Source organism: Chiloscyllium plagiosum, unplaced genomic scaffold (genome assembly GCF_037043375.1).
Source record: "Chiloscyllium plagiosum isolate Xiang-an unplaced genomic scaffold, Cpla_swu_hap1 HiC_scaffold_44, whole genome shotgun sequence".
In the NCBI taxonomy this organism is placed as follows: domain Eukaryota; kingdom Metazoa; phylum Chordata; class Chondrichthyes; order Orectolobiformes; family Hemiscylliidae; genus Chiloscyllium; species Chiloscyllium plagiosum.
The window spans coordinates 18350872-18378379 of NW_028270182.1; the positions used below are offsets into that span (position 1 = coordinate 18350872).

The 27508-nt window shown below is 43.6% G+C and overlaps 1 protein-coding gene across 1 annotated transcript; it reads left to right on the top strand.

Moving 5' to 3' along the window:
* Nucleotides 1–6572: 6572 nt before the first annotated feature.
* LOC148137349 (putative G protein-coupled receptor 139) lies at nucleotides 6573–9620 on the top strand. The gene is made up of 2 exons (XM_087982872.1): nucleotides 6573–6669; nucleotides 8725–9620. The coding sequence occupies exons 1-2, from the start codon at nucleotides 6573–6575 to the stop codon at nucleotides 9618–9620; spliced, it is 993 nt and encodes a 330-aa protein (XP_087838998.1).
* The last annotated feature ends 17888 nt before the right edge of the window (nucleotides 9621–27508 follow it).

A 27508-nucleotide genomic window follows, 5' to 3' on the forward strand; every position in this document is an offset into this window, starting at 1 on the left:
CGAAAATCACAAAAAATTGTGGATGCTGGAAATCAGAAACAGAAACAGAAATTGCTTGGAAAACTCAGCAGGTCTGGCAGCATCTGTGGAGATAAATCAGAGTTAACGTTTCAGGTCCAGTCACTCTTCTTCAGAGCTGATGGTAGCCAGGGGAAATGGTGGTTTCTGTCAGTAAATAGGGTGGGCGTGCGGGGGTAAGGACTAAACATCAGGTGGAAGCAGAGGCCAAAGAGAGAGAAAGACAGTTGGACAGACAAAGGAGTGCGTAACAGTCAGCCTGGGAGAAGTAATATCTGCTAATGGGAACTATTAGTGGCTAATAATGGGTTGTGTATAATAACAGACCATGTGATAACACGGCCTGGCGTGTGGAGGTTGGGGAAAGTGCGGATGAGATGTTCAGACCCTAAAGTTGTTGAATTCGATATTGAGATGAGAAGGCTGTTCAGTTCCCAAGCGGAAAATGAGGTGCTGTTCTTCCAGCTTGCACTGAGCTTCACTGGAGCACTGCAGTGAGCATGAGACAGTGATGTTGGCCCGGGGACAGGACGCTGTGTTAAAGTGGCAGACAACTGGAAGCTCAGGAGGGAACAGACTTTGTTGGAGGGAACAGACTTTGCGGAAGGCTGCAAGGGAGGGTGTTCGACATCTGTATATCTATTTCTGGATATAAGCTGGCCACCAACATCCACTACAAACCAACCCACCCCCACAGTTACCTTGCATATACATCCTCACACCCCGCACCCCATATTCCATCCTCATAGTTCCTCTGGCTCCATTGCATCATGAGGCCAGATTTGACAAAAGGGCTCTCCAAAACACCCACCTTCGAGGATTTCCCCGCACCAGGACCCTCAGCCAGGTCTTACCCATCTCCCACACTTCCGCCCTCATCTCCCTCTCTCCCTCCTACAACAATGACAGGGTCCACCTCGTCCTTACCTACCATAGCCCGGCTTCCACATCCAGCCGATCATTTGCCTTCATTTCTACCAGCTCCAGGGAGATACCAGACACGTATTCCCCCTCCCCTCCCTTATCAGCCTTCCACAGGGATTGTTCCCACCAGGACACCCTGGTCCATGCCTCCTTCACTCCCAATTGACTACACCCCCAGCCCCCAGTACCTTCCCCTGCAACCACAGAAGATGTAACAACTGTTGTATACATCCTCCCTCCTCAGTATCCAAGGTCCTAAACATACCTTCCAGGTGAAGCAGCACTTTACCTGCACTTCACTCAGTCTAGCCTACTGCATTCGCTGCTCACAATGGTGTCCCCTCTACACTGGGAAACGGAGTGTGGACTAGGTAACCGCTTCGTGGAACACCTACATTCTGTCCACAAAGAAGACCCTGAGACTCCAGTTGCCTTACCCCCTCGCCCCACCCGGTCGTCTGCATAAAAACAACTTTTCCGAGCAATTGTCAGTTCTGAGGAAGGATCACTGGGTCTGAAACGTTAACACTGATTTCTCTCCACAGATGATGCCAGTTGTGCTGAATTTTACTAGCAATTTATGTTTTTGTTCCTTTGCATAATGCTCTGGCTCAGTGAAGGCAAGTGTACCAAACAACTTCTTCATCCATCCTGTCCACCTGTAAAGCCACTGTCAAGGATTTATAAGCCTGCATCCTATTGTCCCTCTGAAATACTCTAATCCCATTTACCACCACTTGCTCCATAACCCTGTACCCTTTGGCATCAGAAATGCATATTTAAGTACTTGCTAAATAAAACCATTAGTAAAAGGAAGAGGCCACTCAGCCCTTGAATCTGTTCCACTATTTAATAGGATCATTGTCGATCCTACAATCCTCATGCTCAGTTTCCTGCTCTTGCGCTTGATCCCCGATTGATCAATAATCTCAGCCTTAAATAAACACAAGCACTCTGCTCTCACGGCTCTCTGTGGCAAGGAGCTCCAAGTACACTCAACTCAACTGAGAGAAGAAATTCCTCCTCACTTGTGTCTCGCCTTGGAGCCCCTTTATTCTGAGACTGTGACCCTCTCGTCCTAGACGCTCCCTTGAGTGAAAACATCCTCTCCGCATTAATTCTGTCAAGCCCCTGAAGCAGCCGATATATTTCAATGAGATTCCCTCTCATCCTTCTCTGTCACAGTGAGTACAGCCCAATCCTGTTTGACTTTTGCTCAAATGCCAGTCCCTCCAAACTGGGATCATCTGAATGTATCTCCTCTGAACTGCCTAAAATGGAAGTTATTATTTTTCATTTCAGGACCAAAATCACCAAGTTATCCCAAAGTTGCTTGTACAGGTGTAGGAAGACGTGCCTTCTCTTAGACCATAAGACCACATGTTAAAGGAGCAGAATTAGGCCATTTAGCCATTTGAGTGTGCTTTACCATTCGATCATGTTTGATATGCTGCTCAACTCCAGTCTCCCACCCTCTCCCTGTAGCCCTTGATCTCCCTTTACCAGTCAAGAGCTTATCTATCTCTGTCTTAAATACACTTAATGACTTGGCCTCCACAACCCGCTGGGACAATGAATTCCAGAGATTTACAACCGTCTGGATGAAGAAATTCCACCTCATCACAGTTCAAAAGGGTCGTCTCTTCACCCTGAGGCTGTACTCCGAATGCTGGCCTCTCCTGTTAACGGAAAAATCTTCTCCACGTCCACTGTGCCCAGGCCTGAAAATATTCTGTCAGATCCTCCCTCATCCTTCTGAACTGAATTGACTAGAGACTCAGAGTTCTTAACCGCTCCTCATATGATAAGCCCTTCATCTCCAGGATCATTCTTGTAAACCTCCTCTGAAAACTCTCCAAAGCCAGCACATTCTTCCTTAGAAACCAGGCCCAAAACTGCTCACAATTTTCCAAACGCAGCCAACCAGAGTTTAATACAGCCTCAGCAGTACAACCCTGCCCTTGTATTCTGGCCCTCTTGAAATGAATGCCAACATCGCATTTGCCTTGCTAACCTTAACAGAATCCTGAACTAGGACACTGAAGCCTCTTTATGCTTCATACCCTGGAAGTCTTTCCCCATTTAGAAAACAGACTGTCCCTCTAGTCTTCCTACTGAAGTGCATGTCCTCACACTTTCCCACATTGTATTCCATCTGCCCCTTCTTTGCCCACTCTCCTCACCTGTCCAGGTCCTTCTGCAGCTTCCCTGCTTCGTCAACATGACCTGTCCCTCCACCTATGCTGCTCCACCTGGAATTTTGACAAATGGTCAGTTAGACTCGAAACGTCAGCTCCTTTCTCTCCTTACAGATGCTACCAGACTTGCTAAGATTTTCCATCATTTTCTCTTTGTTGGTGTCCCTCCATCTATCTTTGTGTCATCTGCAAATTTAACAATAATGCCCTCACTTCCTTGGTCCAGAGTGCTAATGTATAACGTGAATAGCTTGGTCCCAACACTGATCCCTGTGGAACTCCACCAATTACTTTAGCCCTACACTTTGCCTTCTGCCAGTCAGCCAATTCTCTATCCATGCCAGTATTTTGCCCCTAACAGTATGGATTATTATCTTATTTTGATCTTTATTTATTCCAACCCCCTTGAAGTAAGGTCCAACACTCCATTTGCTTTCCTGAATTGCTGCTGCTCCTCTGTGTTAGCTTTCTGTGTTTGATGTGCAAGTCCCCGCAAAGTCCCCTTGTGTTGCAGCTTTCTGCAGGTTTTCTCCATTTAAATATTAACCTGTTCGCCCTTGTTCACCCTGAACGTTTTCTCTGGTTTTCCAATTTCTTGACTACCAACTTGATCTGTCACTATCTCTCTGTAAACTATCTGCATCCCTCTCACAACTTGCCTTTCCCTATATCTTTGTGTTGTCTGCAATTGTGGCTGCTGTACATTCACTTCCTCCCCCCAGGTCATCAATATTTATTGTAGACAGTTACAGTCCCAGCACTGACCTCTGTGGAGTCCCAGTGGTTACAGGTCACCAACTCGATAAAGAGGCCCTTATTGTAACCCGTTGATCCCTGTCCGTCATCCAATTCTTTATCCACGCCAATATACCCCCTCATCACCAACACAACACACTCATCTTATGACTTGACCTTTGGTTGGGTTCCTTATCAAATACCATTCTGGTTGAGAGTTCCTTGAAAAGACATTAGCGTACAGTTTGAAAATAAATAAAGATAGACGGAGAGAGAAAAGAAGACAGAAAGAATAAAGAAAGAAAGAAAGAGAGAAAGAAAGAGAGAATGAAAGAAAGGAAAAGATGAGAAAGAGAGAGAGAAATGAAGAAAGAAAGAGAGAAGGAGAGAGAGAAAAAAAAAAAGAGAGAAAGAGAGAAAGAAAGGAAGACAGAGAAAAAGAATGGGAAAAATGATCGACTATCAGGCCTAGTGCCCGAGGATCTTTCAAAGTGCGTTGGAGGGAATGACATCTCATTACTTGTGTGAAACCCACTGCTCTCCACATGTTCTTTAAACCTACTACCTTTTGCATTAAATCTCTGTCCCGAGGTCAATGATTCCTTCACCAGGAGAAATCTACGCCCCTCATAGTTTTATGCAACTCAATCATCTGGTTCGCTAATCTATTGAGAGTAGGAAATCTGCCATCCTCACTAGGTTTAGCCTACACGTGACACCAGGCCTACAGCTTTGTGGTTCACTCCTAACTGTGCTCTGGGAAATGAGGAATCGGCGATAAATGTTGGTCTTGCCAGTAATGCCCTCATCCCGTGAATGAATCATTAGAAAATCACATCCGCACCCAGTCTCCACTGCTTTACAGAATGCACCCCAGTCTGTCCAATCTCTCTTCCTAACTGAAACTCTCCTGCCCAGGCAGCATCCCAATAAATCTCCTCTGAACCAGCTTCTACCTTCCTACAGCCCAGCCAGTGTTTTACTTGCCTCCAAAACAGTGAAGCACCTTTTAAAATTTCTGACTCAAAACTGCAACTGAAATACTGGTCCAGTGTCCAATAAATTTTAACCAAGCTAAAGTATCCAGCTTTTAAATTCCAAGCCATATCCCACTGTATAATGATGTGTAGAGTCGAGTGAATTGGCCATGCTAAATTGCCCATAGTGTTCAGGGATGTGTAGGTTAGGTGCATTCGTCAGAGGTAAATATAGAGTAATATGGTAGGAAAAGGAGTCTGGGTGGATTGTTCTTCGGAATGTCACTGTGAACTTGTAGGGCCGAAGGGCCTATTTCCACACTGTAGAGATCCTAGATAAATAGGATGTAGAGAGTCACCGAGTCAGACATACAGAAACAGACCATTTGGTCAAATTGGTGCATATCTACAAGCTAAGCGGGTGGCCTGGTGGCACAGTGGTTAGCACTGCTGCCTCACAGCACCAGAGATCCGGATTCATTTACCGCCTCAGGCGACTGTCTGTGTGGAGTTTGCACATTCTCCCCGTGTCTGCATGGGTTTCCTCTGGGTGCTTCGGTTTCCTCCCACAGTCCCAAAATGTGCAGGTTAGGTGAATTGGCCATAGTGTTAGGTGAAGGGTGAATATGGGTTGCACTTGGGCGGTTCGGTGAGGACTTGTTGGGCCGAAGGGCCTGTTCCCACAATGTAAGTAATTCCTGCATTTGGCCCATATCCCGATAAACCTTTCCCATTCATATGCCTATCCAGATGTATTTTAAATGCTGTAACTGTGCCCACACCCACCATTCCCCCTGGCAATTCATTCCACACATGAACTACCTGCTGTATGAAAAAGTTGCCCATCCGAGAAAAAAACAGCCATTTCTCATAGATAATGACATTTTAGCATTTATTTTCAAGTGGAGATACTCTGCATGGCAGCTTTATTTATTGCAAAGAATTTCTTCTTTTCTGTATGAAAGGACAATAACTAAGAGAAAGCAGTGAAAAGAAAATTAAAAGTGCTGAAGAAGGATGGATGTATTTGTTGGAGGTAATTAAATTGCAGGAGTTGGGACTTTGTGAGCATATCAATGAAAGAATCAAAAATCACAAAGTAATTTGGGAAGAGATCTTAACCAAGCATTGGAATGTGGATTCAGGGTGTTCTTACCACACAAGTTAACTAGCCTTGATTATACACCAGGTCTATATTAATAAAGGCAAGAACATTTATTTCCTCCTCCTCAGTGTCTTAAAAACCTAAACTCAAATATTCATTTAACATGTGAATAATCACACGCAGAATGTAAACTGTCAGTCTCTTATGAAACAATGAACTCCAGTTCAGAAATCAGAGTGTAATTGAAAGCTTGTTTGGTGGATTATTTATTTTCCTATATTATGTTTGAAGCAACCATTTTACCCTCCATTTCTTGGGCCAAATTCAATAATTTATCGTGCTACCGGCTTAACTTGTCAGAATCTATGAAAGTGTAGTTTTTGACGTTGCATTCAGTGCTTTATCAGAACGGTGGTTAAATTGCTTGTGTTGAAAATTGTGTAGTGAGATTCCTCTGCGATTTGCTTGTTCAGTGACTGTAACTAAATCCGATCATCATGGGATCAGAATTTCTGCCCGTGTGGAATCTCTGTTTTAAAAGCAAGGAGAATCCTCACACCTTGTCAATCGGAGAATCGCCCTCAACATCAGCAGCAATCCGTCAGGAAAAAGGACATGGCGCTTGATTTTCTCATCAAGCTCAAGATTCTCTGGGCGCTGTACGACATCCAAACAGTGTACTTCCCCATCCTGGCTGCATTCGGTGTGCCAGGTAAGTGACTCACTGCAGTGGGTACCCAAGATTACACCAGGGGGACATTGAGTTCAAGGACCCATTTCTTACTTTCATCATCTTCGCCGCATGAGTGGGAGCTGCAGGTTTCACAACGCTAATGATATGCTATTGCCTTGCTTTAATCCATTGGCCTCACCCAATCACCAGCTCAGCAACAAGACAGTTCAAATGCTCAAAGCCCCAAGTTGTCTCTTCCCCACTGGCCCACGTTCACTGATGCTGCTGTTTTTTAGAACAATTAATTTTGTGCTCATTGGGAACTCATTTTTTGTATTTGAGGGCAGACGATGGTCAAGTCGTGACTGAAAATGCTATCATTTTAAGAGGTAATTTTGTTTATGAAGAGAGCTTGTAAGGTAAAGGTTCTGAGCTGTCTCTAAGAAAGTAAACAGTTTTTGAGGTTTTGGGTTTTCTTATAAAGTTGGAACAATGGAAGCAGCCTGAAAGGCTGCCTGAAACTCTCAGGGGCCATGCATTCGAGTTTTCTTTTTTAGTTTTTGGGTTTATCTTTAGCCTTTAAGCCTTTGGGGCGCAAAAGAGTTGGAAGCTTCAGCCAATGTTTCCTAGCTGCTACTCTCTCTGAAATTTCTCTTGATTTATTTTTCTCCTGGATGAGAGAATCTGTGTCCGAATTTGCCTTTTTGCCAAGGGGTGTGTTTCTGGGATGTTACTAATAGCTACTGTATCTATTATTCGGTTAAGGTTTCCAATAGTTAAGTAATACCAAATTCCACTTTTTGTTGTCTGTATTTTAACAATAGGGTTTAAATAAATTGTGTTTGGCTTAATGTTGAGTAGTTTGACCAATCACATCTGGAATGCAGCACTTCCCATCTACCTTTAAATTTAGAAAAACCTCTGGTCTTAACCACCTTCTTCAAATATTTTAAGAGGACCTGGTCTGGTCCATAGCAAGTGTTCCCATTAGATTATTAATCCAGATAACCAATTAATATTCTGGGGATAGAAGTTCAAATCCTACCATGGCAGATATTGGAACCTGAATTTGATAAAAATCTGGAATTAAGAGACTTAATGAAAGTGTTGCGGATTAGTGAAGAGGAAGCTTTTTGTTCACTAACCACCCCCAAGGGAAGGGAAAGGCTAGTCTACATGCGACTCCAGACCCACAGCAATATGGCTGTCTCAGTATAATTAGGGTTTGGGCAAAAACATCTGGGCCAATCAGAGACACCCACCTTTCATTAATGAATAAAGAAAAATGTTGTCTAAATTATTCAACTGGTGAAGGGCCATACCCCATTCTGTGAAATCTTGTCTTAAATAGATTGTTCATTTATTCCTATGTCTATTACTAGCCTTGACCAGCAAAGATAGATTCACTTGTCTACGTTGAAAGCTGGGACTTACCTCGTGTCAGGAGCCTCCAGTTCTGAAGATAGTCGCAGATCTTCAATGTACTTTATGGCATCGAAGTGCTTCCTGACAATTCCTCTGAGTAACCAAATGCAATTTCAAAATTGGTACAAATATAAAACATCTCGGAGCAGGAGCAAGCTGTTCACCATCTCCAGCCTGCCTTGTTATTCTGTAAAATAACTTTATCACCTTAACCCCAGTTTCGTGTGCAATTCTCATAATTCTTGACCATATTGTATGTCAAAAATCCATGGCTATTTGACCGTAAATTTCCACAAAAGGGAATAGGTTATCACTGTCCGTTCTACAACCCTTTAATCATTGTAAACATTTCAAATAGATGAACCTCAAAGTTTATTCACAAAAGAATATCAGCCTTTTCCTTGAAATGTTATTCCATTCATTTACATAAATTGTTATGCATTGTTAATAGGTGTAGTTATGATGAATATCGATATTACTGAGTGTCGAGGGTAAAATTATGCATTTCTAGCACTGGAAGCAAAGTGAATCTTTGATCAATTTCAGGTTGCAAAAAAAAGTTTTATGACTGCATTTACATAGCCACATTTATGTTTCAGTAACACACTAAAAAAAGTGTTTTTATTTCCTAAAGTGTGGATAATTTCCTTCTCTTCAATTTCCTCACAGTTAATGTGGTGACAATAGCCATCCTGTCCCGGGGAAAGTGTGGTCTCTCCAAATGTGTGACTCGCTACCTGGTTGCTATGGCACTTGCAGATCTACTGGTTGTCATCATTGATCTGATACTGCGGCAGATTCCGATTGTCTACCGGGAGCAGTTCATTTTCCTGAGGAATGTCAGTTTGTGTAACATCCATGCCATCTTGCTTTACTCGGTCACAGACTGTTCTGTCTGGTTCACAGTCACGTTCACCTTTGATCGTTTTGTTGCCATTTGTTGCCAGAAATTGAAATCGAAATATTGCACAGCCAGTACGGCAGATGTGATTCTGGGAATTGTGACGGTGCTGAGCTTTTTGAAGAACATATTTTGGTATTTTCTGTACACCACTGAATACTGGCTTTCAAACAGTTCCTGGTTTTGCCGTGTAGCATTCGGTGTATCGCTTTCAATGGCATGGGCTGTTGTTGAATTAACACATTACATTATAACACCATTTATTCCATTTCTCTTGATTCTCCTGTTTAATGCATTAACAGTCAGGCATATTGTACAGGCCAGCAGAGCCCGCAGTAGACTCCGAGGTCAGAGAAGTGGAGAGAATCCCAATGACCCAGAGCTGGAGAATCGAAGGAAATCCATCATTTTGCTCTTTGTTATATCAGCCAACTTCATTCTGCTGTGGGTGGTCTTCATGTCTTGTTCTATATTGAGGCGACTGGATTACTTGCGATATCCTGTTCCTGTGCCAACATTCGTACGGGAGCTGGGATTCATGCTGCAGCTTCTGAGCTGCTGCACAAACACATTTATTTATGCAGTGACCCAGAAGAAGTTTCGAGAGGAGTTTTGGAATGGAGTAAAATATCCTTGCACTGCGATGGCCAAAATAATCCTGTGAACAAATCTCGCCAATGTCTAATGTTGCCATGCATTCTCCAGTGCATTCCCCTGTTTACATCATGTTCTACTTTCTGATAAGAAGCAGGTGGAATGTGAATTCAGATATCTCATCATGTTTTTGGACTAGGAAGAAACCCTTTCTATAAGGAGAGATAGTCTATAGATGGAGTTTGAACAATGACTTGGCTCAGGGATCTTAGCTGCTTTAGTCAATCTCAGGGTCAGCCAGTAATATATGCGCATTTTGCACATGGTAAAGCTGTTGTACGAAGAGATACTAGATCGATTAGGCCGATACTCGCTGGATTTTAGAAGAATGAGAGGGGACATCATAGAATCCTATCAAATTCAAATGGGACTTTGATTTGATTTGATTTATTATTGTCACATGTACATAAGTACAGTGAAAAGTTTTATTTTGTAAGCATTACAGGCAGATTATCACAAACAAGGACATACAGTTCATAGGGTGTTCACAGAGCGATGTATACATGGTACAAGAGATGGTCAATGCAAGATGGACATGTGATTTGAAATTAGAGAGGTTATTAAGTGGTCTAATAATATTCTTGTACCCGTCGCTACGTTTGTTTAAACTTCTGTATCTTCTGCCTGGCACAACTGGTTGCGAGAGAGTATTACAGGATGGGAGGGATCTTTGATGACAGCCTTTCTGAAACCACAGGGAGGGTAGATGGAGTCTATGAATGGGAGATTGGCTTCCGCGGTGGTCTTGGCTGTGCACACATGACTAGACAGTGTAAACGCAGGAAGGATCTTCCCGATGTCTTGGGAGTCCAGAACCAGGAGTCACAGTCTAAGGATGAGGAGAAATGTCTTCATCCAGAGAGTGTTGGGCCTGTGGTATTCTCTAGCACAGAAAACGATTGAAGTCTGAACATTGAATGCTTTCAGAAAGGAGTTAGATTCGGTCTTGGAGTTAAAAGGATCAAAGGGTTTGTTGGGGAAAGCAGTAACAGGTGATGGGGTTGGAGGATCGGTGATGAGCATAATGAATGGTGGTGCAGGCTGGAAGGGCCGAATGGCCTGCTCCTGCTCCTCTTCTCTCTGTTTATACACAAATTCTTGTTGTGATTCTTTCCCAAAATAGACCGGTCCCTGGGAGAAGGGGTTGGATGTCTCAGTGACGATCTGTTACTCTGATCCCTGGCCACTCTTTGAAGAAAGCTCGAAAAATTCAAGGTGGACACCAGCAAAATGAAAACGATGCAACAGGATGATGCAATAAGAACCAGATCAGACTCCAAATGTTTACTCTGTTTCTTTTCTTACAGAGACTGCCAGACGTGCTGAGGTTCTGCAACATATGTATGTACATGTATCCATATAAAACAAGATGATCGCAGTATGTATGTATCCGTGCATCATCATTTGCACAAATATTGGGAAACGAATGCGTTTCTATTGGATTTCAACTCTTGAAACCCCTTCTTGCATTCCTCCAAACCCCGTCTTTATTTTTCCCTGTTATTAGGTCCATCAAGTTGAACAGATTATATCTTAGTTTGCATTGTGTTATCTCCATTTGTTGAGAACAAAACAAATCACGAAACCAAGAGAGAAGTTGCTATTCGCAAATCATATCTTTGTTTTCCCACGGTTGGAAATTAACCATGAAATGTGGCAAAGCCCAAACCAAATTTCACCTTCCAACTCACTGGCAACTGAAGACAGACTCACCTCCCAGTTTAGGGCACTTTTCCAAGGCAATATCTGGCCTACAACTGGCAGAAAACACAGCTGCCTTCTGGGAAGGAGTGTGGTATATATCAACTACTGGCACAGCAGACATCAGGGTTTAGGTACAGCCCACTGAAGACCATAAGAAATGGGGTGGTGGGGAGGGTGGGGGAGACATTGAGGCTGCAGTGATAAAGGGTGGTGCTGGAAAAGGCACAGCAGGTCAGGCAGCATCTGAGGAACAGGAACATTGATGGTTAGAGCAGGACACTTCTTCAGGGCTGGGGAGGGGGAAGGGGCTGAGAGATAAATGGGAGGAAGGGAAGGTGGGGTTTGGTAAAGGTAGGAGGATGTAGGAGGTGAATGTGATAGGTCGAAAGGAAGGGTGGAACGGATAGGTGGGAAGGAAGATGGTCAGGTTAGTTCAGGTCAAGAGGGTTGTGCTGAGTTAGAGAGTTGGATCTGGGATGGAGTGGGAGGGGGGAGGGTTGATTTGGAAACCGGCAAACTCAATGTTGATGCTGTGTAGTTGTAGGGTTCTGTGGCAGAAGATGAGGTGTTCCTCCTCCAGTTTGTGGGCAGCCTCATGTTGGTGGTAAGGGAGGCCTAGAATGGACATGTCCTCAGGAGAGGGGGAAGGGGAGTTGACGTGGATGCCCACGGTAAGGCGTGATTTGTTAATGCATTCCCTGAAGATGTTCTCTGAACCATTTTGCAAGCGTGCGCTTGGACTCTTCCAAGTACAGGAGACACACATTGAGATTACTGGATGCAGTCAATGAGGTTGGAGGATGTACAAGTAAATCTCTGTCTAATTTGCAATGACCCTTCAAGGCCTTGGTTGGAGGTGAGGGGGGAGGTGTGGGCGCAGGTTTTGCACCTCTTATGGTGGCAGGGGAAGGTGCCAGATGTGTGGAGTGGCGGGGGGTTGGTGGGGAGTGTGAACCTAATGAGGGAGTCACAGAGGGAGCGGTCCCTATGGAACGCAAATAGAGGTGGGGTAAAAAATATATTTTTGTTGGTGGGTCTGACTGAAGGTTGAAAAAATGGCAAAGTTGGTATGCTGGATTTGGAGATTGATAGATAGGAATGTGAGGACCAGGGAGATTCTATCCTTTTTGGGATTGGGAGCATCTGAGTTTCGAGAGCAGAGGTGTGGGAAATGGAGGAGACACGGTTGAGGGCACCGTTGATCACATTGTCGGCTGTTCAGGCCCTTGAGCCTGCTACTCCCATTCCATAGGATCGTGGCAGACCCATACTCCTCATGTCTATTTCCCTCCCCTTTCCCTGATAATCCTTGATTCTCCTGCTGATTGAGAATCTATTGATCTCAGCCTTAAATACACATGAGGACTCGGTCCCTGCAGCTCTCTGTGCCCAGGAGTTCCAAAGACTCACAACATTCTGAGAGAAGAAATTGCTTCTCATCTGAGTCTTAAATTGGTGCCCCTTTATTCTGAAACTGTGCCCTCTGGGACTAGACTATCCCATGAGGGGAAACATCCTCTCAGCACTGACCCTGTCACGCCCCTCAAAACTCCTATATTTTACAATGGCATTTGTCCAAAATCTAGTGAGTAGGGCTTTTGGCTTTGGGTTTGGTAAACTCCCTCCAATGGGGCAGTGGTTGTTAACAAGATTTTCGGGTTGCACCATCACTTTATCTTAGCCTCAGGCATATCTTTGTTTCTGATCTCCTCCGGAATCTCGTTGTATATTGTTGTTAGTTCACACCAGGCATTGTGTATGTACAGGAGAAGGGAAATCCTCTTGGTTATGCAGTCTGTCTGCAAATGCACAGGACCAAACATATAGCGCTAAGACATGCAACGGTCACGGCTCGTATTTCTGGCTTGAGATGAAATAATATTCATGGAATTGATTAGATTCCCTACAGTGTGGAAGCAGACCCTTTAGCCCAACAAGTCCACACCAACCCTCCAAAGAGTAACCCACCCAGACCCATTCCCCTCTGATTAATGCACCTAACACTACAGGCAACTTTGCATGGCCAATTCACCTGACCTGCACATCTGTGGACTGTGGAAGGAAATCAGACCACCCGGAGGAAACCCACACAGGGGGTTGCCGAGGCTGGAATCAAACCTGCGAACCTGATGTTGTGAGGCAGCAGTGCTAACCACTGAGCCACAGTGATTATAGAGTCATAGAAAGGTGCAACACAGAAACAGAAACAAACGAAGTCCAAATCATCCTTGCTGACCTGATGTCCAAAAATTAATCCAGTCCCATTTGCCAGCACTTGGTCCATATCCCTCCGAACCCTTCCTATTCATGTACCCCTCCAGATGTTATTTAAATATTGTCATTTTGTCCTTTATTTTGATTTTTTCTCTCCAAAGTTCCAAAACAATGCAGCAGCTTATTAAACAGTAATTACTGCTCCTAGAATTTGTGGACATCAGCTCCAGTACTTAATAAATACCTCAAAAAAGGAGCAGCTCTTACAGCCACAATTGTTTCCTGTCCTCCATATTGGATTACCCAGAATCCTGCTTGTGCTCAGTAAAGAGCCACACAGTTGCTAAAAGGCTGCAGAAGGGTCACTGAACTGAAATCTGTTTGCTCTCTCAACAGATACTGCCATACCTGCTGAGTTTTTCCAAAAAATTCTGTTTTCCTTTCAGATCTTTGGCATATCTGTTTTATTTTAATGTGTGCAAGCTGCCCAGACATGTTTTGGTGTTCGCACCGATTCTAAATTCAAAACATTATAGCTGCCATCAATTCTGAGGAAGGGTCACTCGACCTGAAACGTTAACGATTTCTCTCCACAGATGCTGCCAGACCTGCTGAGCTTTTCCAGGATTTCTGTTTCTACAGTATCGGCAGCTGTTTTGGTTTTAAATTTGAGCATTTTTGGAAATTTGCTTTCAGCTATTTGGGTTACCAGATCGCTGAGTTTGCAGCAAAATCAATGAATACCCCATGCCATTGCTGAAATCTTACTTATGCCTGCCGTGTTAAAACAAAGCATCGATGTGATATTCGGAGCTGATGAAACGAAAGGGATCAACCCAGGTAAATGTCAAATTGACCGATATCGAGGAGGGAATGGAAAAGATGTGAGCTGCCAATGGGAAGTTTGTTTTGCTGATTGATGGGTCCATCGCTATAAGCAGATATTGCCCACTACCAGCCAATGTTCAATAAATTATTGGGAGCTCAATTCAGGAGAAGTTTCTCTTTCGTAAAGAGCGAGCTAGTCATGTGACAGGTGAAGAAATATTTTGGGTAACAGATACCTACTCGAAGGAAACAACCTTATTTGGACAACGTCCAGAGTCCAGCGAGCACATTTAGGATGTTCCCTGCTTCCCTGGGCACTGATAGTGCCAAATGCACAGGAACTTTGCTATGTCCTTGGCTCACTGTCTTTCTCCTATCTATGTATTTGTCTAAATGCCTTTTAAATGTTGTTAATGCACCCGCCTCAGCCACTTTCACTGGAAGCTCATTCTATATGCATACCACCCTTTTTTTAATAAAAAATTGCCCCTCACATTTCCTTTTATTCTTTCCCCCTAACCTTAAACTGATGATCTCTAGTTCTCGATTACCCAACCCTCGGAAAAAGACTGAGTGCATTTGCCTAGTCCATACCTCTCATGATCTTTTACCCCTCTATAAGTTCGCCCCTCAGTCTCCTATGCGCTGAAGAAAAATGTCATAGCTTGGCCAACCTCTCCCTATAACTCAGACAGTTGAGACCAGGCAACTTCCTTGTAAAGTTCTTCTGCACTCTTTCCAGTTTAATAAAATCCTTCCTGTAACAAGGTGACCAAAACTGAACACAATACTCCAAATGTGGCCTCACCAATTCCTGTACAACTGCAACATAGCTTCCCAACTGCTATACTGACGCAGTTGGGAAGGTCAATGTGCCAAAAACCTTCTTCACTGCCCTGTCTACCTCTGATTCCACTTTCAGAGAACCGTGCACCTGAACACTAAGTTCCCTTTGTCCCACTACATACCACTAGAGCAAAGATTAAACTTATCTCCACAGAACACTGATCTCTGGATTAATGGTCTTAGCAATTCTCTCAAGAGGCTATCATCTCTCCCATGGCATTGAATTTTCAATGCAAGGTCAGTTCAGAGAGCACCAGTTTCTCAAATCACCCAAGCATCTCCCCTCTCCCACCCAGCCGCAGTTAGCCCTCACTTTTATAATTGTGGTGCGGTCAAGATTATTCATAAATCAATTTATGTTCATTCCTGCAATGCCGAGAAAGGCCTTCTGGCTCATTGAGTCAGCACTAACTCTCCAAAGACTGAGGAGGGACAATGCAGACTAAATGGTACAATGTTAACCTGGGGATAGGAACAGAGAAAGATTCAGTTATGGATCAAGAATCCTGTCAGCACAGGAGAGGGAAACATGTCTCAACAGCGCTTTTCAACACAAACTCCCAGCTCGGCGAACAGAACCACAACAATCCTCCCATTTTTTCATAACCCTATACTAGTTCTCCCATTTACACACACACACCTATACTAACACTCCTATTTACTCATACCCCTCAACTAATTTTCCTTTTTACTGATGGCCACCAGCTCTCCCACTTACTCAAACCCCTATACTATTTCTCTCATTTGCAGATGCCCACCAATTTTCCCGTTTACTCACACCCTGTATTAATTCTCCCATTCACTGATGACCCTCTACTAATTCTCCAATTTACTGATCCCCACCCATTCTGCCATTTACTTATATCCATCTACTAATTCTCCCATTTACTCATACACCTATACTACTTCGCCCACTTATGGAAGACCACCAATTCTCCAATTTACTGCTGCCCACCAATTATCCCATTAACTCATATCCCTCTACTAATTCTCCCACTTACTCATATACCTATATTAATTCTCCCATTTACTGATGGCCACCAATTCTAATATTTATTCATGCCCCTATACTAATTGTCCCATTTACTGATGCCATATCCCTAATCTACCATTCAGGAGTGCCCTACTCCAATTCTCCTATATGCCACCAATTCTCCCATTTTCCCATAACTCTATACTATTTCTCCTATTTACTTATACTCTATACTAAATTTCCCATTTACTGATGCCCACAAATTCTCCCATTTACTCATACCCCTAAACTAATTCTCCCATTTACTGATTCCCACCAATTCTACCATTTATTCATATCCTTATACCAATTCCCCATTTACCCATACCCCTCTACCCTGTCTCCCATTTACTGATGCCCACCAATTCTGCCATTTATTCATACCCCTATAATAATTCTCCCATTTACTCATACCCTTCAACTAATTCCCCCATTTACTGATGCGGACCAATTCTACCTTTTACTCATAACCTTACACTAAATCTCCCATTTCTATCATCTCAGTAACTCACTACCAGGTAACTGTTATGCTACCTGAAAAACACCTTGAAACACACAATAAGATTCCTGTCTGTAACTTTCTTCTGACTCTGTTGTTCCTTATATAAATCCCCCTGGAGCCCTCAAATAGATTCCTGACTGTAACTCACTCGTGGGTTGATTTGTAAATCCCTTGAACATATCAAATGTGGAGGAGTGAGCGAGGATGAGAGTAATTGGCATATGTCTGTGTGTGGGGGGTAATTTATGAGCGAGAGTCACTGGACGTGAAAATGTGATGTATGAGTGTGTGTCAGTGCACGTCAGAGTGTTTGAGCAGGTCTGTGAGTATCTGTGCATCCGTGTCAGTCTGTGAATGAATGTGAGTGAATGTGAGTAAGTTTGAGTGAGCGTGAGTTAGAGTGTGGAGAGAATGTGTGTGAGAGAGCGTCAGGAGTTCATCAGGAATCATTGATACTCAACCGGGACACGCACTGACACAATCTATCATTCACACAGATATGCTCACTCAGTCAGACGCAGACACAGACACAGGCACACAGACACAGACACTCACAGACTCAGACACATACACAGACACAGACACACACAGACACACACACACAAACAAAACATCACACAGAGCGAAGTACAGACACATTTGATGGAAATATAGAAATATGACAGAGAAAGAGAATTATATCTCGGAGACTCTCTGAGAGCAGTGATAATCTGAGGCAGAACCTCAGCAATTACCCAGCAATGTTTGCCTTACTTTCCAAGCTCCAAATATATGAGAGACTCAAATATACAAAACCTGAAAACGCTCTTTGTTATTCTATTTACGAACGACCCCGAACCCATCGATAGGATTCCAATAGTAACTCACTCCCACAGATCTGTGACTATGTACATTCACTACCTCAAACCCCTCAACTCGATACCATTATGTAACTCACACTTGGGTGTCTTTTTTTATAAACAATTCGAATCATCCATTGATTACATTCCAGTCTGTATCTCACTGCTAGATATCTGTTATTCCATAGATTTCCAATCCCTTGCTTAGATTCCAGTCTGTAACTTACTCCCGGGCATCTGTTATTCCATATATAAACCACCCTGATCCCGTCAATTAGATTCCAGTCTCTGACTCACTCCCGGGTGCCTGTTATTCCATATATAATCCAACACCTAACTCCTCGATTAGATTTCAGAACCGGACAATATTTTACTCATTCACTTGCCATCTCTACATCCAAAACTCCTTCTCTCACACCCTGTCCCGTGGTCAGTGTGTGTGTCTATCTGTCTGTTTGTCTCTCCACTTCCGGAACAACTGCAAATCCCCACATCCATCCGTTTGTCTTTTTGAGTGGGTTCATGGTGTCCATGTCCCCTGTACAATCCCAGTAAGGCTTCCTCACTTCCCGTGTCCCATCCCCGGGAATAATTGGAAAATCATCAGGTATCCTCCGAATATTTGATGACACGTTCACATTAGATTCCGTGATTTGTGTACACAGATCCAGAAAATAATGTTTCATATCTTAATAAGTACCAGATTAATCGTTCTAATCACCTAATGATACAGGGCCCCAATGACACAGACACACACACTATATATATATATATATATATATAAAACGCTGCTCGGGGCATAGAGTTATGTAAGAACATCAGGATTTCCAAATATGAAAACTCCATTAAAGAATCCCTGGATGTTCTGTGGGAGGGTATCAATGTCAGATGGTCAGTACTGAAGGAAGCTGAAAATGTGTTGCTGGAAAAGCGCAGCAGGTCAGGCAGCATCCAGGGAACAGGAGAATCGACGTTTCGGGCATGAGCCCTTCTTCAGAGGGCTCGATTCTCCTGCTCCCTGGATGCTGCCTGACCTGCTGCGCTTTTCCAGCAACACATTTTCAGCTCTGATCTCCAGCATCTGCAGACCTCACTTTCTCCTCAGTACTGAAGGACTCATTATTGCATGGTCAGTCCTGAGGCAGTGTGCCTCATTGTCAGAGGGTCAATACTGAGGCGCTGTCTCACTGCAATGGGTCCAGAATTGAGGGAGTGTAGCACTTTTGAGGGTCAGTGTCAGACAGTCACTACTGAGGCAGAACCTCCTTGTAATTGGATCAGAATTGAGGGATTGCCTCATTGTCAGAGGGTCCGTTCTGAGGCAGTGCCCCTTTGCCAGAGGGTTGATACTGAGGCATTGCCTCATAAAGGGTCAGAACTGAGGGAGTGCTACACAATTAGAGGATTACCCTAAGGTCTTGCAGCACCATCAGATGGTCAGAACTGGGGAGAGCCTGTTTGTCAGAGGGTCAGAACTGGGGAGGGCCTCAATGCCAGAGGGTCAGAACTGGGGAAAGCCTGTTTGTCAGAGGGTAAGAACTGAGGAGGGCCTCGATGTGGAGGCTGGGACGCAAAATGTCTTCAAGGCAGAAATTGATAAATTCTTGATGTCACAAGGAATTAAGGGCTACGGGGAGAATGCGGGTAAGTGGAGTTGAAATGCCCATCAGCCATGATTGATTGAATGGCGGAGTGGACTCGATGGGCCGAATGACCTTACTTCATCTCCTATGTCTTATGGCCTTATGGTCTTATGATGTCAGAGGGTCAGTTCTGAGGCAGTACCTCATGGTCAGAGAGTCAGAAATGTGGGAGTACATTACTGTCAGTCGGTAAGTTATGAGTCTGTGCCTCATTGTTGGAGGGTCAGTCCTGAAGGAGTGTCTTATTGGCAAAGGGTCAATACTGAGGTAGTGCCTCAGGTGTCAGAATTGAGGGAGTGCTTCCATTGAGACGTTCAGGACTGAGGTCATGCAGCACTTTCAACTGATCAGTATTGAGGGAGGGCCCTGTGACAACCTTCCATTTACTGATGCCCTGCAGTGATTTTCCTATTTACTAATGCTCTTCCCCTCCTGTCCCACTTCGTTTTTTTTTCCATTCATCTAAATTGTTGGTCCCTTGCATCAGTTAGAACCAGTTGTTTAATTTATTGGCACCATGCACCAATTCTCGTGCAATATTTCCAGAAGCTCTGGACCAATTCTTCCATTTAATGCTTCTCTGCAACAATTTTACCATTTCCTGATGCCGAATTTTATCATTAAGTTTTTGTCTTCATTTAGTGGTGCCATGGATCAATTCTGTAATGTAGTTCCACCATGTCCCAATTCCCCTATTTACTAATGCCCTGAACAAGTTCTCTACTCAGTGTTGCCCTCGCCCAATTCTTCCATTTCGGAGTTCTCTGTAATGACTTTCCTGCTGCCAGCATTCTTAAATTTCAGTATGCACTGCACCAATTCTCCAATTTTCTGATGCACCAATTCTTCCATTTATTGCTTCACTGCAACAATAGGTGTGAAGATAGGAAAAGTGCAACCACGGGCCAGTTGGGCCGAAGGGCCTGTTTCCGTGCTGCATGACCCTATAATTTCTATCATTTCGATAACTCACTCCCAGGTAACTGTTACGCTATCTGAAAAGAACCTTGAACCCCTCAATTTGATTCTTGTCTGTAACTTTCTTCTGACTCTGTTTTTCCAGATATAAAACTCCCTGGAGCCCTCAATTAGATTCCTGACTGTAACTCACTCTTGGATATCTGCTATTTGATTTGTAAAACCATTGAAAGTATCCTCAATGGCAGAGTGAGCGAAAATGAGAGTGAGTGGGCATAAGTGTGAGTAATGTGTGAGTGACAATCAGTGTATGTGTGTGCGAAAATGTGCGTTTATGAGTATGTGTGAGTGCACGTGAGAGTGTTTGGGCAGGTCTGTGAATACCTGTTCATTAGTGTGAGTATCTGTGAATGAATGTGAGTGAATGTGAGTAAGTGTGAGTGAGTGTGAGAGAGTGTGTGAGAGAGAGCATTAGGAGTTCCATCAGGAATCATTGACACTCAAAACGGGACACACACGGGCACGGTCTCTCACTCACACAGATATGCTCACTCACAGTCAGAAGCGCGCACGCAAAAACACACACATACACACACACGCAAAATCACAGAGAGAAGTACAGACAAATTTAATGGAAGTATAAAAGTATAAGTCGGAGAAAGAGACTTATATTTGGGAGTCACACTGAGAGCAGGGACAGTCTGAGACAGAACCTCAGCAATTATCCCCACGATCTGCCCAGTTTCGGGGGGTTTAAGGTCAGAGAATCTTATATGTTAGTGTGGGTCCAATGTTTAATATTTTCGAACTGTATTGATGTTGCCAGTCTCTCTTCTTTTTCCCCTATTTATAAAGGCAATGTCAGTGAAGACAACTCTTTGAAGGTGATTAAAATGCAAATTCCAGAACCTGTTTCTAGTGAATGAGAGATAATGTCTGTCTTTCTTTTCAAACGCCAAATATTTGAGGGACTCAAATATACAAAACCTGAAAAGGCTTTATGTTATGCTATTTACAAACCACCCTGAACCCCTTGATAGGATTCCAGTATGTAACTCACTTCAACAGATCTGTGACTATGCACATTCACCAACTCAACTAGATGCCAGGCTGGAACTCACACTTGGCTATCTCTTTTTTTAATGAATGATGTATTGATTACATTCCAGTCAGTAACTCACTCCTGGATATCTGTTATTCCATGTATAAACTACTTTGATCCCCTTAATTACATTCCACTCAGTTTCGATGTATCTTTCTCTCGCTCTCTCTCACTTTCTCTTTTGCAAGATCCCATCGTTCTCTGAGGTAACCTTCTTCACTGTCCACTACACTTCCAATTTTGGTTCCATCTGCAAACTTAAGTTCACATCCAAATAATTTATATAAATGTGAAAAACAGTGGATCCAACACCAATCCTTGTGGTACACCATTGGTCACAGGCCTCCAATCTAAAAAACAACGTTCCACCACCACACTCTGTCTTTTACTTTCGAGCCAGTACTATATTCAAATGACTAGTTCTCCCTGAATTCCATGTGATCTAACCTTGCTAACCAGTTTACCATGACAAACCTTGTCGAATGCCTTACTGAAGTCCACATAGATCACGTCCATCACTCTACCCTCATCATACCTCTTCATTACTTCATCAAAAAACTCAATTGAGTTTGTGAGACATGATTTCCCATGCACAAAGCCATGTTGACGATTCATAATCAGTCTTTGCCTTTCCAAGCACATGTAAATCCTGTCCCTTAGGATTCCCTGCAACAACTTGGGCACCATCGATGTCAGGCTCACTGGTCTATAGTTCCCTGGTTTTCCTTACCAGCTTTCCAAAAGTGTGCCAACATGTCAGCCAACCTCCAGGCTTCTGGCACCTCACCTGTGAAATTTGATGTTCCAAATGTCTCAGCAAAGGGCCTAAGAATCACTTGCATAGATTCCCACAGAGTTTTAGTATGCACCTGATCAGTTCCTGGAGATTTATCCACCTTGAGGACATCCAGTACCTCCTCTTCTGTGATAAGGACGTTATTCGAGATATCGCCACCTATTTCCCCTCATTCTATATCTTCCATGTCCTTCTCCACAGTAAACACTGACACAAAATAATCATTTAATATCTCCCCCATCTCCTGCAGTTCTACTTATAGGCTACCTTGCTGATCTTTGAGGAGCCCTATTCTCTCCCTAGTTACACTTTTGTCATTAATGTGTATATAAAATCCCTTGGGATTCTCCTTAACCCTATTTGCCAAAGCTATCTCTTGACCTGTTCTTGAGCTCCTTATTTCCCTCTTAAGTATACTCCTACTGCCTTTAAACTCTGTTAAGGATTCACTAATTCTCTGCTGTCTATCCCTGACATATGTTTCTTTCTGGTTCTTGACTAAAACCTCAATTTCTCTGGTCACCCAGCATTCCATGCCCCTACCAACTTTACCTTTCACCCAAACAGCAACATACTGTCGCTGGATTCTCGTCATCTCATTTCTGAAGGTTTCCCATTTTCCAGCCGTCGCTGTATCTGCAAATATCTGCCCCCACTCAACTTTTGAACATATGGTGGCTCAGTGGTTAGCACTGTTGCCTCACAGCACTAGGAGCCCGGGTTCAATTTCCGCCTTAGGTGACTGTCTGTGTGGCGTTTCCTCCCATAGTCCAAAGACGTGTCAGTTGGGTGGATTGGTCATGCTAAATTGTCCATAGTCGGGGGTAAATATACGGTAGGGGAATGGGTCTAGGTAGGTTTCATTTGGGGTGGCACGGTGGCTCAGTGGTTAGCACTGTTACCTCACAGCGCCAGGGACCCGGGTTAAATTCCTGCCTCAGGTGACTGCCTGTGTGTAGTTTGCAAATTATCCTTGTGACTGCGTGGGTTTCCTCTGGGGGCTCTGGTCTCCTCCCACAATCCAAATATGTGTAGGTTAGGTGAATAGGCCATGCTAAATTGCCCGTAGTGTGAAGTGCATTAGTTAGGGGTATGGGTCTGGGTGGGTTGCTCTTCGAAGGGTAATTGTGGACTTGTTGGACTGAAGAGCCTGTTTCCACACTGTAGGAAATCCAATCTAATTTAAATACCGTCAAAATTGGCCTTCCTCCCATTTAGAACTTTAACTTTTAGATCCAGCCTATCCTTCTACATCACTATTTTAAAACTAATAGAATTGCGGTCACTAGCCCCAAAGTGCTCCCCCACTGACACCTCAGTCAACTTGCAGCTGACTATTGGGGAGTTCCATAATACATTCTCAATAAGATGATCATCCCTTTCTCATTTCTCAGTTCCACCCAAATAACTTCACTGGATGTATTCTCAGGAACACCCTCCCTAAGTACAGACGTGATATTAACCCTGATCAAAAACACCACTCCCCTTCCTCCCTTGCCCCCTTTCTATCCTTCCTGCAGCATTTGCATACTGGAACATGAAGCTGCCAGTCCTATCCATCCCTGAGCTACGTCTATGTAATCACTCTGACATCCCAGTCCCATGATCCTAACCATGCCCTGAGTTCATCTGCCTTCCCTGTTCGGCATCTTGCATTGAAATAATTGCTTGCTCTTCTATTTCCTGGTATTAGCACAATGTTAACTTTCTGATATTTGTGTACAAGATCAGCAGAACACCCTGGACAATCACATTTCAGAATTTCTCCCCATTTTAAACAGAAACATTCTGCTTTTTGTGTTCTTCCTGCAAATCTGAAGCTGCCCTCCTTCAGGGACAAACCTTCCCTGGGTCTGGATGTCTGGAAGTGCGGAGGTTAAGTCCCTGCATAGATTCAGGAAGAGCTTGATGATGTTTTTACAGATTAAAGACATCACGGGGTATGGAGAGAAAGTGGGAATATGGTGTCGAGATGGATCATCAGCCGTGATCACACTGAATGAGAGAGCAGGGTTAGAGGAGCTGAACGGCCTCTTCCTGCTCCTGGTATCTATGTTTCTATCAGTTCAATGTGGTCCAGAAAATCTCGCCCTGAGAAGTCTCTGGGACTGTACCGGGGAAGCACAGCAGTCTCTGTTTTCACTCAGACATTGCTCCATCTTGTGAATGGGATGTTCGTTTGCAGAGACTGTTTACACTCGGTCTGAGGAGGGATGTAGTCACCAGGATTCCTGATGGTATCTCAGTAAAATACTAACAGCAAGGCCTTGCTTACTCTTACCCTCTCCCAGAGGGATCCTATGAAGATTGATGGGAGACAGTGCAATATGGAATTGTCAGGGTCCAATTACTGAGAGGGGATGAGAAAAGGTCTCCAATTGGAAATGAGAGAAAAATTGATGCATGTGGGATTATTTTATGTTCAGTTACAGAACAATATAATTCTGCCCTGATCTGATGTTATCTGGAAATCCAAATCTCCTTCAGTCCCTTCCTGACTGTCAATCACTGGAACTGCCATAGTGTTAAGGGTTTAGATGGAGAGGAATTTCTTAAGTATGTACAATACAGTTTTCTGATTCAGTATGTGGATCTACCTACTAAAGAAGGTGCAAATGTTGACCAACTCTTGGGAAATAAGGCAGGGCAGGTGACTGGGGTGTCAGTGGTGGAGCACTTTGGCGCCAGTGACCATAATTCTATTAGATTTAAAATAATGATGGAAAAGGATAGACCAGATCTAAATGTTGAAGTTCTAAATTGGAGAAAGGCCAATTTTGACAGTGTGAGACAAGAACTTTCGAAAGGTGATTGGGGGCAGATGTTCGCAGGTAAAGGGATGCTGGAAAGTGGGAAGCCTTCAGAAATGAGATAATGACAATCCAGAGAATGTATATTCCTGTTAGGGTGAAAGGAAAGCTTGGTAGGTATAGGGAATGTTGCATGACTAAAGAAGTTGAGGGTTTGGTTAAGAAAAAGAAGGAAGCACATGGCAGGTATAAACAGGATAGATCGAGTGAATCATTAGTAGAGTAAAAAGGAAGTAGGAGTATACTTAAGAGGGAAATCAGGAGGGCAAAAAGTGGACATGAGATAGTGTTGGCAAATAGAATTAAGGAGAATACAAAGAGTTTATACAAATACATTAAGGATAAAAGGGTAACCGGGGAGAGAATAGGGCCCCTCAAAGATCAGCAAGGCGGCCTTTGTGTGGAGCCGCAGTAAATGGGGGAGATACTAACTATTTTTCAGCAGTCTTTACTATGGAAAAGGATATGGAAGATAGACACTGTAGGGACGTAGATGGTGATATCTTGAATAATGTCCATATTACAGAGGAGGAAGTGCTGGATGTCTTGGAACGGGTATAGATGGATAAATCCCCAGGAACTGATCAGGTGTACCCAGAGAAGTGATTGTTGGGCCTCTTCCTGAGATACTTGTATCATCGATAGTCACAGGTGAGTTACCGGAAGACTGGAGGTTGGCTAACGTGGTGCCACTATTTAAGAAGGGTGGTAAGGACAAGCCAGAGAACTATAGTCCAGTGAGACTGAAGTCGGTGGTGGGCAAGGTCTTGGAGGGAATCCTGAGGGACAGGATGTACATGTATTTGGAAAGACAAGGACTGATTAGGGATAGTCAACATGGCTTTGTGTGGGGAAATCATGTCTCACAAACTTAATTGAGTTTTTTGAGGGAGTAACAAAGAAGATTGATGAGGGCAGAGTAGGAGATGTGATCTATATGGACTTCAGTAAGGCGTTCGACAAGGTTCCCCATGGGAGACTGATTAGCAAGGTTAGATCTCACGGAATGCAGTGAGAACCATCCGTTTGGATACAGAACTGGACCAAAGGTAGAAGACAGAGGGTGGTGGAGGAGGATTGTTTTTCAGACTGGAGGCCTATGACCAGTGGAGTACCACAAAGATAGGTGCTAGGTCCTCTACTTTTTGTCATTTACATAAATGATTGAGATGCAAGCATAAGAGGTACAGTTAGTAAGTTTGCAGATGACACCAAAGTTGGAGGTGTGGTGGATAGCAAAGAGGGTTACCTCAGATTACAACAGGATCTTGACCAGATGTGCCAATAAGCTGAGAAGTGGCTGATGGAATTTAATTCAGATCAAGGTGAGGTGTTGCATTTTATACACTTAATGGCAAGGTCTAAGGGAGTGTTGCTGAACAAAGAAACTTTGGAGTGCAGATTAATATCTGCTTGAAAGTCGAGTCGCAGGTCGATAGGATAGTGAAGAAGGTGTTTGGTATGCTTTCTTTTATTGGTTACAGTATTGAGTTCAAGAGGTGGGAGGTCATGTTGCGGCTGTACAGGACATTGGTTAGGACACAGTTGGTATATTACATGCAATTCTGGTCTCCTTCTATCGGAAAGATGTTGTGAAACTTGAAAGGTTTTAGAAAAGATTTACAAGGATGTCCCCAGGGTTGGAGGATTTGAGCTGTAGGGAGAGGCTGAACATGCTAGAGCTGTTTTCCCTGGAGCGTCGGAGGCTGAGGGGTAACCTTATAGATGTTTACAAAATTATGAGGGGCATGGATAGGGTAAATATGCAACGTATTTCCGGGGGGGTGGGGGGAAGTCCTGAACTAGAGGGCATAGGTTTAAGGTGATACAAAAGATACCTACCGGGCAACTTTTTCACACAGAGGGTGGTACATGTGTGGAATGAGTTGCCAGTGGAAGTGGTGGAGGCTGGTACAATTGCAACATTTAATAGGCATTTGGATGGGTATATGAATAGGTAAGGTTTGGAGGGATATGGGAAGCGTGCTGGCGGGTGGGACTGGATTGTGTTGGTATATCTGTTCAGCATGGATGGGTTGGGCCGAAGGGTCTGTTTCCATGCTATACATCTCTGACTCTATGACTCAATGAGTGTGCGTGTGAGTGGTGAGTGAGTGAGAATCAGTATCTGTGCATGAAAATGTATGTGAATGAAAGTGTGTGTATCAGCGTATCTGTGTGAGTACCTGTGGGTTAGGATGTGTGTGAGAGAGAGTGAGTGAGTAAGTATGTCAGTGTTAGGAGTTCCATCATGGAATCATTGACCCTCAAGTTGGATACACACAGGTTGGGTCTCACGCTCACACAGAACATCACTCAAACAGAAACGCCTGCGCTCACACACACTCTCACACACACACCTACCCACCCACACACACAAAAGTGTGCGCAGGCACACACACACACACATTTCTTATGGAAATATCGAAATATAAGTCAGAGAGAGAGAGAGAGTTTTTATCTGGGATTCACACAGAGAGCAAGAAATCCTGAGAGACAACCTCAGCTTCATGGGGTTATGGTCAGAGAATCTTAGATGTTAGTATGGTAACAATTTTCAATATTTCCAAAATGTATAGATGTTGCCAGTCTAACTTGTTTTTCCCTGTTTATAAAGTCAATGTCAGTGCTGTTCGAATATAAAATAGTGGCTGTGAGCAAATCTAAGTTTTTCCCCATTTGTT

Bases quoted from the DNA above. Each gene is read 5' to 3' on its own strand.
- LOC148137349 (XM_087982872.1), top strand. From the start codon at position 6,573: ATGGCGCTTGATTTTCTCATCAAGCTCAAGATTCTCTGGGCGCTGTAC. The intron at 6,670-8,724 runs GTAAGTGACTCA...ATTTCCTCACAG, and splicing joins GGCTGCATTCGGTGTGCCAG to TTAATGTGGTGACAATAGCC.